Genomic DNA, 12,698 nt, shown 5'->3' on the forward strand with positions numbered 1-12,698 from the left:
TGCCTTCAGTTTCCTCTTCCTCCACCTGCATCACCCCTTGACAGAGGTGTTCCCAGAACCACCCTCTCTCCTCTTCTTGGGCAATGCCATTCCCTCACACAGCTTCATCCTATATCCTGAAAACTCCCATAACTGACTCTGGCCCTGCCCACTCAGCCAACCTCAAACCAAGTTACCTTCTTCCCAGCCCACCTCCCTAGTTTTATTCCCTGTACCCTAGAGGGTAGCCACATAGAACCACTGCACAAACATTTCTTAAACTTTTTATTCCTCATTTTCCATGTTTTTTCCTCTGCCCAGAATAACTTTCCTCCTCACTTCCCCTCCTGCTTTTCCACAAAGTGTAATTCTGCTCATCCTTCTCAAATGTCACCCTCTTAGTGAGACCCCTGTTCTCTTCCAGAATGACTCCCTCCAGCCTCGATGCTTCCAACATGCACTCTCTGCCTCTAACAGAGCAGAGCTTCTCACCCACCAGACTAAAAGCCACCTGAAGTCAGAGCCCTCTCTTAACCATGCTTGTAACTCTAATGCCCAGCAGATTCCCAGAACACAGAAAGAGCTCATTAAATGTTAGCTTGAATGAATGCATATAACTGACCTATCCATTCCTCTACTTTGGACATTGCCTACTATTTTGCTGGCTGACTACTGGGCCTTTTTTGAGGAACACTCAGTATGCCCAACATGTAAACTAGGTCTTGTCTGTAATTTATTAATAAATGTCCACTTTCCAGGTTTCCTGAGAGGAGCAATACTAGAGTCCAAGACAGTCTTTTGAGACAGGTTGATCACCAAGAGACTCTCTTCCACTTAGTCCATGTCACTAGGATAGTATTAATTATGTGCCCAAATTACTTTTCTATTTTTTATTTGAACACACACACACAAAACAGAGTTCTAAAAAGGATTGGCTCTCTCATTCAGTTAGAGCGGTGTCCCTTAAACTGCACTGATGAATACATCATTTTCATGATTCTTGCTGAGTCTACAGGAGACTTGTACAATTATTCTATTAACCATTCTCTTTAAATTAACTCATCTATTTTTTCCTTAGCCTCAAATAATGCCAAAATACTCATTAAATTACATGATTGATATGATACATACACACATACATCTATATATACAAATAATTTTTATAATTAAAAATGTTCTTCCAAGCACCACATTAAATCATCTTTCAGGCCAGCAATAGTATATGTAGCACACTTAGGAAAGCACTAGGTCAGAACATTTAATCCAATGCAAAACTATTTATTAAAGCATTTCTCTTACTGATATGTAAAACACAGACCATAGCTTAGTGGGCAAACCATCAAGTAAACTGTAAATTGTAATTTAATATTCTAAGTACTATGGCAGAGACAAGCACAAGGGTGCCTGTATCCAATACCTCTTGGGCACCAATGCAGATCTTCCCCATTCCAGGTCTTGCTTCAGCTACTTCTGCAGCCACAGCTGAGCAGACCTCCACAAGCCTTGAGCAGGTGTAATATCAAAGTAGCTCACACAGAGCCCATGGGAGGATATCTCACTTCCTCCCTTGGGACTTTCTCTGGCACAACAGCATAGGACCCCAGCAGTAGCTTATCAGCTTCTTGCATCTATATGACCCTTGAATAAAGGGGAGGAGAGCAATGGATGAATGTCCTTGAGTCTCATTTCATAAGGCTCCTCAAAAGGTCTGGAGAACCAGGCATTTGAGGCAGTGGCCAATGTGATAACACATGCTTGTTCACTTCCATTCCACTAGTCCCTTACTCTTGCTCCCTGGGATCACCTCCCAATAATCTACCTGCACATATGCCTTTGCCTCAGACCATGGGTTTTTTGTTTGTTTGTTTGTTTGTTTGTTTTGGTGGAATTCAGGCTAAGGCAGGGACCTAATCCATGCAAGAAGGTTAGGGAAGACTTCTTAGAAGAAATGACACTTGATATAAATCTCAAAGCATGAATAAGTTAGGTGAAGAAAAGAAAGTGAAGAGGATATTCTGGACAGAAGGGACAGTGTACACAAAGGCCTGGATGCTTGACGGTGTAGTTTTAGAAACTGAAAAGATCCTGGAATGACTGGAACACACCTCCAGTGTAGCCTGAGGGACTAAGAATCACAAGAGCCTGGTGAGGTAGGCAAGACTGGCTCCTGAAAAGTTGCTGACCACAACCAACTACCACTGCCACCCTGCTCTTTGCTTCTGGAGTGGTAGCAATGAATAGCAAAATAGGTGGGTATTTAAATCAACTCTGGTAGATTAGAAAGTGCTTTCCAGATTCAAGAGGTGCTGGACACAAAGAGGAATTGAGACTAAGAGGAGAAAGAATTAAAGGCAAGATGGTGGTGAAATAGGGGCAGAGTTATGATCACGCACACATGCACATACACACATGCACTCCAGGATGGGTCCAAAAATTCAATAATGGGCTTGGTCTGAAGTGAACCACACTGCACTGGGAATTGACAATGCCACAGAAAATTTTCAAGGACTAGGAGTTAATAGGTTTGGAATAAATGAGGTGGGAACAATCTAGGGCAAAGCATCCTAGAGCCTCTGTTTAGTCAAGACCTGAGAAAACAGGAAATTGGGGGCTGGCAGGAGAAAAGTCGGGAGCACCATCCTGCCAGCTGGTAGGGCCATGGGAAGGAATTCCCTCACCTGCACTCCAGATTTTTAGCATAAACCCAAGAACGCACAGCTCTAAGTTTTTCTCTCTTTGTCCCTGAGACAAAGCCAGGCTTAGGGTACCAATGCTGAGTTATCCCAAGGGAAGCCAGGGAGCTCCATCTGGCATAGAATAGAAGTTGCCTGCCCTCATGGATGGAGATGTGCTTTGAAAAGATTGGCATAAAGTGACATAAGATCCTCCAGCTTTGTTTAGAAGTAAACAATTTAAGAACATCTGATTTTTATTGAGTGCTCATCATGTACCCACACCATACTAAGTAATTTTAAGTAGTATCTTTTAAAATCTTCCCCTAGGGCTTCCCTGGTGGCACAGTGGTTGAGGGTCTGCCTGCTAATGCAGGGGACACGGGTTCGAGCCCTGGTCTGGGAGGATCCCACATGCCGTGGAGCAGCTAGGCCTGTGAGCCACAACTACTAAACCTGCGTGTCTGGAGCCTGTGCTCCGCAACAAGAGAGGCCGCGATAGTGAGAGGCCCGCGCACCGCGATGAAGAGTGGACCCCACTCGCCACAACTAGAGAAAGCCCTCGCACAGAAACGAAGACTCAACACAGCAAAAATAAATAAGTTAATGAATAGGGCTTCCCTGGTGGCGCAGTGGTTGAGAGTCTGCCTGCTAATGCAGGGGACACGGGGTCGAGCCCTGGTCTGGGAGGATCCCACATGCCGCGGAGCAACTAGGCCCGTGAGCCACAAGTACTGAGCCTGCGTTTCTGGAGCCTGTGCTCCCCAACAAGAGAGGTCGCGATAGTGAGAGGCCCGCACACCGTGATGAAGAGTAGCCCCCGCTTGCCACAACTAGAGAAAGCCCTCGCGACAGAAACGAAGACCCAACACAGCAAAAATAAATTAATTAATTAATAAAAATTTAAAAAAAAATAAGTTAATGAATAAACTCCTACCCCCAACATCTTCTTAAAAAAAAAAAATCTTCCCCTAAAACTACACAAATAAGTACTGTTATCAGTCTCGTTTTCTGGAAACCAGCCTGAGGTGACCATGAAACACTAGTTGGAGCACAGTGAAGTGTTTGAAAGAGCCCAGGATTTGGGTTCAGGTCATTCTCAGTTTAACTCTTTTTTTAAATTAATAAATTAATTAACTTTTTTTGGCTGCGTTGGGTCTTCGTTGCTGTGCGTGGGCTTTCTCTAGTTGCAGCGAGCTAGGGCTACTCTTTGTTGTGGTGCACAGCCTTCTCATTGCAGTGGCTTCTCTTGTTGTGGAGCATGGGCTCTAGGCACACAGGCTTCAGTAGTTGTGGCTTTCAGGCTCTAGAGCGCAGGCTCAGTAGTTGTGTCACACGGGCTTAGTTGCTCCACGGCATGTGGGATCTTCCCAGACCAGGGCTCGAACCCGTGTCTCCTCCATTGGCAGGTGGATTCTTAACCACTGTGCCACCAGGGAAGCCCTCAGTTTAATTCTTGCCGCCATCATTCCTACGGAGATCGTGTGGTCACTGAGGACTATTCATTTTCAAGAGACAGAAAACAACTCAAAATAGCACAAGCAAATAAAGGCAACTGGCTCCCATAACTGGAAGGGGCAGGGATGGGTCTCCGATCTAAAAACATTGGATCCAGGGCTCAGATAATTTCAGAGTGCCTGTCTGGGTTCTGTTCTCTCTGTCTCTGTCATCATTCTCTCCTATCAAAGACTAGCTTCCAGTGCCAAGGGAAGCTGGCGGCTCCAGGTAAACAGTGTCCTCACTGAAGAAAGAGAGCATCTTGCTCATAAATTCCCAGAGAAGAGTCTATGTGGCCCTATTGAGTCATGCACCCTCCATCTGAACCAACTGCTCTCTTCAGATGGACAGTACACTCTGATCAGTGATTGGCAGTCCCATCAATGGAGGGAAAGCATGGTGGCTTTTGAAAAATAGGAACGTTAGGCAGTCCCAAATAATGAATGTCCACAACATTTTAACCTTAGTCAAGTCACAACCTTTGTGAGCCTCAGTTTCACCATCTATTTTTAAAACAAAACAAAACAAATAATAATACCTATTGTGTGAGATTGTTGTGAGATATTAAAAATCATATTAGGACTTCCCTGGCAGTCCAGTGGTCAAGGCTCCATGCTTCCACTGCAGGGGGCACAGGTTCGATCCCTGGTTGGGGAACTAAGATCCCGCACGCTGCGCAGTGCGGCCAAAAATAATAACAAAAATAAAAATAAAATAAAGAAGAAGAATTTTGAAAAATCATATTAAACACTTGGCACATAGCGACATTCAGAAGATGGTAGCCATTTTTGTTATTCCTGGTACTATTATTGTCTTGCAGTTGTTTTTGACACAGGGATCAGAATTCAAAACCCATCCCAGATTCCCAGATGTCTAAAGTACTCCTGTCCCCAGGGTGGAGTCCCCTTTGGCTCTGGAGCCAGACGCCTTGCACAACCCAGGCCCTGTGTGCCAAGGTTAAGTTGGTTCACCATCTGACGGCCACGGAGCAGCGAGTGCCTTCCCAGCCCCAGCAATGTCAATACTGCCTTCCTGACTCCGCCTATTGTATCTGGAGGAAAGTGGCCGAGCATTGTCTTCCAGCGCTCCCCCCAGGAAGCATGATATCACCCTCTAACAAAAGCGGGAAAGCTGACAGATCTGCTGAGATGGGTGTGACCACCACACACACCTCACTGGTCAAGCCCTGGGCAGGCAGAGCAAACAGCAGCCGCCCACATGCCCCTCAGCTGGCTGCCTAATGGGCTCCTTTTGCTCATCTTTAGGTTTTCTCCCTCTCTTTGTTACGTACGTGTGTGCGTACCATGTTAGACATGGCACCACTAGGCAGTGGGAACGCACTCCCTCTAATCAACAGATGTGTTGAAAAGAGTCAGGACTCTGCCCATCTGGCAGATCCATGTCTCCACACCTGCCCCTGCAGCCTTCGGGAAGAAACACAGGGAGAAGGATGGTCAGAGTCCCGAAGGGACAAAAGGAGGCAGTGGGGGAAGGATGTAGAGGAAAGCAGACAAGGCTCAATCTAAAAAACATTCTGCACGTGTGATACGAGTTGAGGAATGGTCTGGCTAGACCGGTGGGAATTGGGTTATCAGTTTAAAATTCCAGAAATAAGGGAGGCAACTTTAGACATTGCCTTTCTTGAAAGCTGGGAGTGATGCTAGCTGATCTTCTGACATCCTTCCAGCTCCGGCACGGTAATGATGTCAGTGCAGCTGGCTCTCTGTAAAATAACCCACCTGCAGTCTGGTGCCCCCATGCCAAGCCCAGAGGCTGTCACTCTGCTGTCCCCATCTTACTGTCCCCTTCTTTAAACTTTCTCCTTCCTTAGCTACCACAACACCAATTCTCTGAAATCTCTGGGAAGGAATCTGATTGGGTTTGCCTCCCCTGGCAACTCCCTGACTGCTTCTTCATAGAACCCTTGGCTATCTGCTCTTTCTCTTCCTTTCACATAAATCTTGGTATATAACCCATGTCTTCGCTTACCATAAACAAAGATTTCTACATTTCAATCCCTTGCCCGACCCTCTTGTTCTGAGCTTCAGACCCAGAGAGCCAAATTTTGCTAAATATCCACCTTTAACATGGAAATTCAAAATCAACATGTACAAAATAATTATTTGCTTCATGCCAGCCTGTCATCAAGCAGTTCCTTCTGCCATGTTTCCCAACACAGAGAATGGCAACACCGTTACCCAAACCAGAAGCCGGGAGCAATGCTTATTCACCCCACTTCCCACAACCTCCAATATATAACCAATTACCAGTCCCTACAGTTTCACCTCCTAACACTTTCAAACACCTTCTTCATCTAAGCCTCCCTGCCTGGAGTGTTGGGAAGCCAAATGGGTCCAGGCCTAAGTCTCTGCTATGTCAATACATAGTTCACACTATTATCAGAGTGAATTTTCCAAGACATAAATCAGATATGATAGAACAAACACCATACTAAATTTCCATGTGTACAGAAAGAGGTACAAATGACTTAAAATGTCCTATGAGGCCCTTCCTGATCTGAACCCAACCTTAATTCACCACCTCCTCCCTACATTCCAGACTTACTCAACTTCCCTGAGCTTGCCCAGCTATTTCACACCACCTGCTCCCTCTGATGGGAAGTTCTTTCTTCTCTTTTCCTTTTTATCTACTTAGTTTTAAAATCATTTGGCTACGAGTAACTCATAACTACACTAGCCATAATTTTTGGCAATATTCATTATTATTTAGGAGTTCTTGCAAAGTGAGGAAAATCTATCCTACAGATTATTTTCAATATAAATTTTATTCATACTAAATTTAGCAATTAATGAAGTTGACATTATATGTTTTTAGCCATTTATGTTTAATTTGGATTTTAAAGTTGCTTTTATTATTGAAGCCAATAAACATTTTTATAGCTCTTGAAAAGCTAGATTTTGATATACCCCTACTACATTATTTATCATAGCATCTTACAATTTATATGCCTATAGTCATCCTTCCTACTAAGATGTGAGTTTAGCAAGGGGAAAAATAATTCATCCTTTTTTTCATTCCTAGTATCCAGTACAGTACTTGGTGCAAAGTAAGTCCTCAGTATGTCTTCATTGATTGAAATGATATTTAAGTGAGTGAATGAATGAATGAAAGGTGGGCAATAACTCAATAAATGTCTATTGAATAAAAGTATGTGTATCTTTAAAGTAATATTCAACAATCATACAATACCTAATATTATGTAAAATCTTGTTAAACCCACTTTCGTGAGTATATCTTTTATGTTTCACACCTAAGGGAAAAAAGGGATTTTCTTTTGACCTTATTTACACCAAATATTTAACATAAGCCAACCTTTTAAGATATGAGTGAATACTACTTGCAATATATATGAAATTGATTATTATTGTTATCCTTTCAATGTTTAAAAGCCCTTTGTACAACAACAAACAATTTCCCTCTTTTTTTCAGGTCTGCCACGGTATACCAAAAGTTTCTTACTATGGCATATTAAACTCCATGCACTACGGAGAATAAGAAGTAAATAGTATCTGTTGTCAACAATGTTAGAGGTTAACTGGGCTAAATCTATGTGTCTAAAGCTCAAAGGCACAGCCTGTGTGGGAAGGGAACTCAGAATTAGGGGAAGAACACGAGGAAGAGTTGGCCTAGGCAAACTAAGTTGAATTTTGTTTGCAGACTGAACATGGTGGATGTCATTTCCAAATGGATAGAACAGCATGAACAAGAGCCAAGGGGAAAGTATGCATAGATGGTGGAGATGGGCCTGGTTGAAGTAGAAGAGCCATGAGCAGGGATAGGGGAGGGAAAGCACTGGAGAGTAGGCCAAGTGTTCTGGCTTGTCAAGTGGGGAGAGATCAGCACAAAATTTGAGAAACTGGCTTATGCTGAAATCTTTTAGGAGAATGCTTCTATGAGTCATAAGTGACTCCCCTACACCTGGAAAAGATTAGGCTGGTCTTGAATGAGCCCAATGGTCCTCAGAGCAACACTCCTCTTTTGATTACACTAGCTTCACTTACTAAGAGAGTTCTTACTGGCTGAGTACTTTACATGCATTATCACACTTGATGCTTATAACAACTCTGGGAAAAAAGTATTCTCAAATGTAAAAGATGAGAAAACTGTGCTTTAGAACAATCAAATAACTGGCCCATGGTCATCCAATTTGAGCTTAATCCCAGGTGTGTGACTTCACAATCCATACTCTTAATTCCTTCTCCTGCCTTCTTGATGAGATCCACCTCAGCCTCATAAAGCAGTGTTCAAAAGTGAGTCATAATAGCACAAGTGCATGTGGTTTTTCTTCTCCTAAGGCATGTTAACTGAGTTACAATTCAGCATAAAGTGACCATATCTGGGTCCACATTCAGAAAACAAACTCAGTTTGATTTCAGTGGGCAAAGATCTTGGTGGCTCTTCTGACCTTTATCCACCTGCTAAGTGGTCGGTGAGGAGCCACAGGTAGTGAAATGAAAAGGATTTTCTTTTCACATTCCTAAAGACTATCGTTCACCCAACCCATGCCCGAACCCTCTCCAGTGTGGGAACTCACTCCCCAGGGGGATAGTGATCCAGTTTTTAGGTTTCCATCAACAAAGCCAAACTCTGTCTTTTGTGCAACTCCCTCCACCCCTGGATCCTAGACCTGACAAAATACAGTGTCAATCTATGGTGTCTGCTATGTGGAAACCCATGAAAATGCTGCTCCTTCATCTCTTCTCTCCTGACTAAATGTTCCCATATGACAAAGTTTCTAAAGCACTTACCTTCCCATTTGCCTACTATGTTTGCTGTCAAATTTTTCAGTGTCTTCAGTGTTTAATGGATGTGCTTTGAGCAGCAGATTGAAGTGATTACCACCTCTAATTCTGACCTTATATTTCTACTATGCAAACGGTTACAGCTTATGTGTTACCTTTTTAGCAAGTAAAGCACGTGTTGGCGCCTATAAATTGGCTCCTTGCAATTCATCAAATTTTGTGTATCACCAAAACTTGGATGTCATTCACTAGAACTCTCAGCAAACCAGGTCTCTCTCACATTGAACATACGTCATCTATTTATTGAATCCAAATGCATAACTTGACATTTATCTATTTTGACATTTATCTATTTATCTTTTGTGTTTGGTTCACCCTTCCAGCCTAGACAAATCTATTTGAATCCTGATTCTGTGCTCTTACCAATAAGCCATCTACAGGGAATAAGCTGGTGACACAATCACACACATATCTTTTTAGGAATAGAGCTCCAGGAGATGAATTGATAATGTCAGAAAAAACTGGACCCCACCCATCTGAATCCCCCAGAGGATATAGTGTAGTCTTCTGAGATGAACTTAGAAGAGTTCTTCCCTCCTGGAGAGATGTCTTAGAAGGACTAGACTCTTGAAGGAAGCTCTCCCAGGGTAAGGCTGAAAGGGAAATGCTGAGAGCTCCCAGCAAAAACAATGTTTAGGAGGGAGCATCTGTGAAGAGAGCAAAACTCCTCCTTCTGAGAATAATTCCCAGGTGTGTCTCTGTTCCCAGCTTCTACGCCTCCACCCTTGATTACTCAGACTTGATAATAGCCTTCTAAGACCAACCCTAATCAGGAGGTTCCATCTGGGACCACTTCCCTGACCTTATAACTGAATTTCCTCTGCCACTCCAGACAAGATATTCACTATCTCTGAACCCAGGTTGTTACTTAAAATGTCAAATGAGACAGGAAAGAGGCATGAAGGCATGCTACGAGATGCTTCCCATTGGATCAGTGTGTGATCACAAAGGACATATTATGATAAAGCAGAAAGAGTGATTAGTTTTATTTTGTTTTTCTCTTTGGGAGAGCAACCTGGTTTGGTGAGAATGGGAGAGTAGGGAAAATCTAGTATGTTTCTTAGAACTTGTTTCTTAGCTGGTATTGGCCATGATCTGCTATTGGGAGGGGAATCTACCAGAATCTAGGTGGATTTGAGGGAAGGCTTCTAAAAACTACATACCTCCTCCAACCCTTTTATGGGTTAGCATCTACCACCCAGAGTCACCTTCACTGAGGCAAATGTGATATTTTTTTCAGTTCTATTTGTTCAGAAAAAAGGAATGACGAACAACCCACTAGACTAGAGAGAGAAATCCGTAAGTCATGAGCCCCTTGCTCCATTACTGTAGTCTACCAGTGGAGTTTGGTTTGAAGAATGGGATCCTATGCCTGTAGACATAATCATGCCGGATTCTTGTTGTTGCAATTATCAGGCCTTCAGTATTCATATTCACGGAGGCTTAGATGGAAAATCTAAGTTAGGATTTAGCACAACAGACCTACTCCAGAAACCAACCTTGCCAGTGTTACCCTTCCTTTCAACAAGAGCATGAAACCCCTCTCTTAGGGCTTCACCCTGCTTAAGTTAGTGCTGTGCTTTTGGTTTATACACAGAGTAACTATTTTGCCACATAACTTTTTTGTTTGATTTTATGACATCTTTTCTAAGCCTATATTGCAAAGTGCCATAACATGGTCACTATGGGGAAAAAAGCTGAATTAGAACAGAGTGTGTGTGTCTCTGTGTGTGTATATTATTTAACCTAAAAAGTATCTCAGAGCAGCTGTGGACCCCTGGGCTTTGCATGACTATAATCCCTGATGTAGAAGCAGTTCCAGATTTCATGTTACTGATAAATGTCATACAGAAAAAAAGCAAACCGAAAATGGAATTATGATAACTATTTGGCTTAAAGATGCATATTGTTGGAGAAATCAACATTATTTCTACATGAATATAAAACATTTCTACATAAATATTGAAACTATCTCAGATAATCTTTCATTTTCAGCAGTTTACACATTCTTAGTCTTAAAATATTATTAAATCCTCAATTGATCACTGAAAACAAACTGAAGAGCTATAAACAAACATGGAATTCTGTTATCTTATTGGATTAATTTTTTGACTATTTAATAATATAATATTGCAAACATATGAAAAATATAAAATAATTAGCAGATACTTATGTATACTTGGATCAAATTCTACTAATATAATATAGCCCACACCATTAAGTTCAGTAAATTTTCCCAAATTCATTTCCTATATCGATTCTATTTTCATTACAATAATTCAAATGCTTTCAAACTGAAAGGAAGAGATTGATGGCCATTATAGTTGTTATTTGTATTTCGTGATTTGATACCACTTTCATAGGTATCCCATAGGGTGAGTGAACTATAAGCCATGCCGCCATCTAGAGAGTCTGAACAACAGACAACCTAAATCTAAAAACATTCAAGCCAACCATTCCTTAAACCCACAATAGGTTTTCTTACTCTCCTGTGCCCAGTGATCTGGGTAACTGCCTAAACTTTCATTTCATTGGGCCAATAAAGACTTTACAAATTACTATGTGCCAAATATTTTTTAAATAAAACAAAAATTATATAGCCTTAATCTCCCTGACCCCAACTATAAGATAAAAACCAAAAAGCCTAGCGTTTGACTGCTTTGATTAAAATAGGATATAAATATGAAATCTTTATAGAAAAGCATTTTTGTTCTCATTTAAAAATGACAATCTGTACAATGCCTTAAGTGGGTCTGAATCATTCTCAGCATGAATTTGATTTTTTTTTAATGACTGAAGATTTTCTTTGAAGCAGGTAAAGCCAGGTTTCTTCTTTTTCTATAGAGTAAGGAAACAATCTAGAATGAGGAACAGTAAAATAATGCACTATGGTAAGCGTGTCTCTTCAAATAAAGTGACCTAAACAGTCCTCACATAGTCTATGCTAACACAGCGGGCAATAATCCAGAAGAGAAACTCTAGAAAAATCAGTTCATACCACAAGGACTTTCCATGGCAATCCTTACATATATTAAATGGAGACTCATGGAGAAACAGTCCCTGTGCCTCAGCTGCCCCTTGTTAACCAGCACTAAGCATTGGTGAGAGAGCCCAGAATCATTAACTCTGTTAAAAATATTTTTTTAAAGATAATAAAGCCAAACCTTACCAGAAAGGAGCAAGCTGACTCCATAGAGAACTAAGCCGGCTAAAGAATCCATGCTTCCCCAAATCTCTCCATCCAGTTTCCACAGATGTGCATGAGGTCCCAAGGATCCTTTCAAACACCCTGAGGTTTGTGACTTTCCATTCGCATGTCCTACTAGGTCTTGTTTACAAGTCAGAGGCAAGAAGGAACAGCACAGAAGCGGGCTGTAACAGTCTCATTTCTGTCTGAGCACAGGGAGTTTTAAGTTCCTTTTTCCTGTTTCCTTTGTAGATTAGGATGGGAAAAGCTGTATCTTAAAGGCATTTGGTATCAGCAAGGCTGGGGGCACTGTAAGCCCTATCCATCTTGCAATTCATCAAAACACTTATCTATTGCAGTTGCTTCTGCTGCTGCTTTTGCTGCTGTTGGAGGGATAGAGGAATTTTAGTTGGAAGTGTGGGTCCTGGTCAGCACTTTCAGAAACAATAGGGGTATCCTCTCCTAGGCGGGAAACTGAGAATAACAAGCCCTCCACCTATGTATGGTATGCGCTGATGACTGGCCCTTCTCAGCCCTCTA

General features: G+C 42.0%; 1 protein-coding gene across 1 annotated transcript in view; it reads right to left on the minus strand.

Annotated features, from left to right (window-relative positions):
* TEK (TEK receptor tyrosine kinase) overlaps positions 1 to 12,401 on the minus strand; it is a 107,389-nt gene extending 94,988 nt beyond the window's left edge. Inside the window, exon 1 of the mRNA XM_082618005.1 lies at positions 12,141 to 12,401. Within this exon, the coding sequence (XP_082474131.1) occupies positions 12,141 to 12,192 (52 nt within the window). The 5' untranslated portion in view covers positions 12,193 to 12,401. The remainder of the gene's footprint in view (positions 1 to 12,140) is intronic.
* Between the last annotated feature and the right edge of the window lie 297 nt (positions 12,402 to 12,698).

This window comes from Mesoplodon mirus, assembly GCF_964341445.2.
Source record: "Mesoplodon mirus genome assembly, chromosome: 1".
In the NCBI taxonomy this organism is placed as follows: domain Eukaryota; kingdom Metazoa; phylum Chordata; class Mammalia; order Artiodactyla; family Ziphiidae; genus Mesoplodon; species Mesoplodon mirus.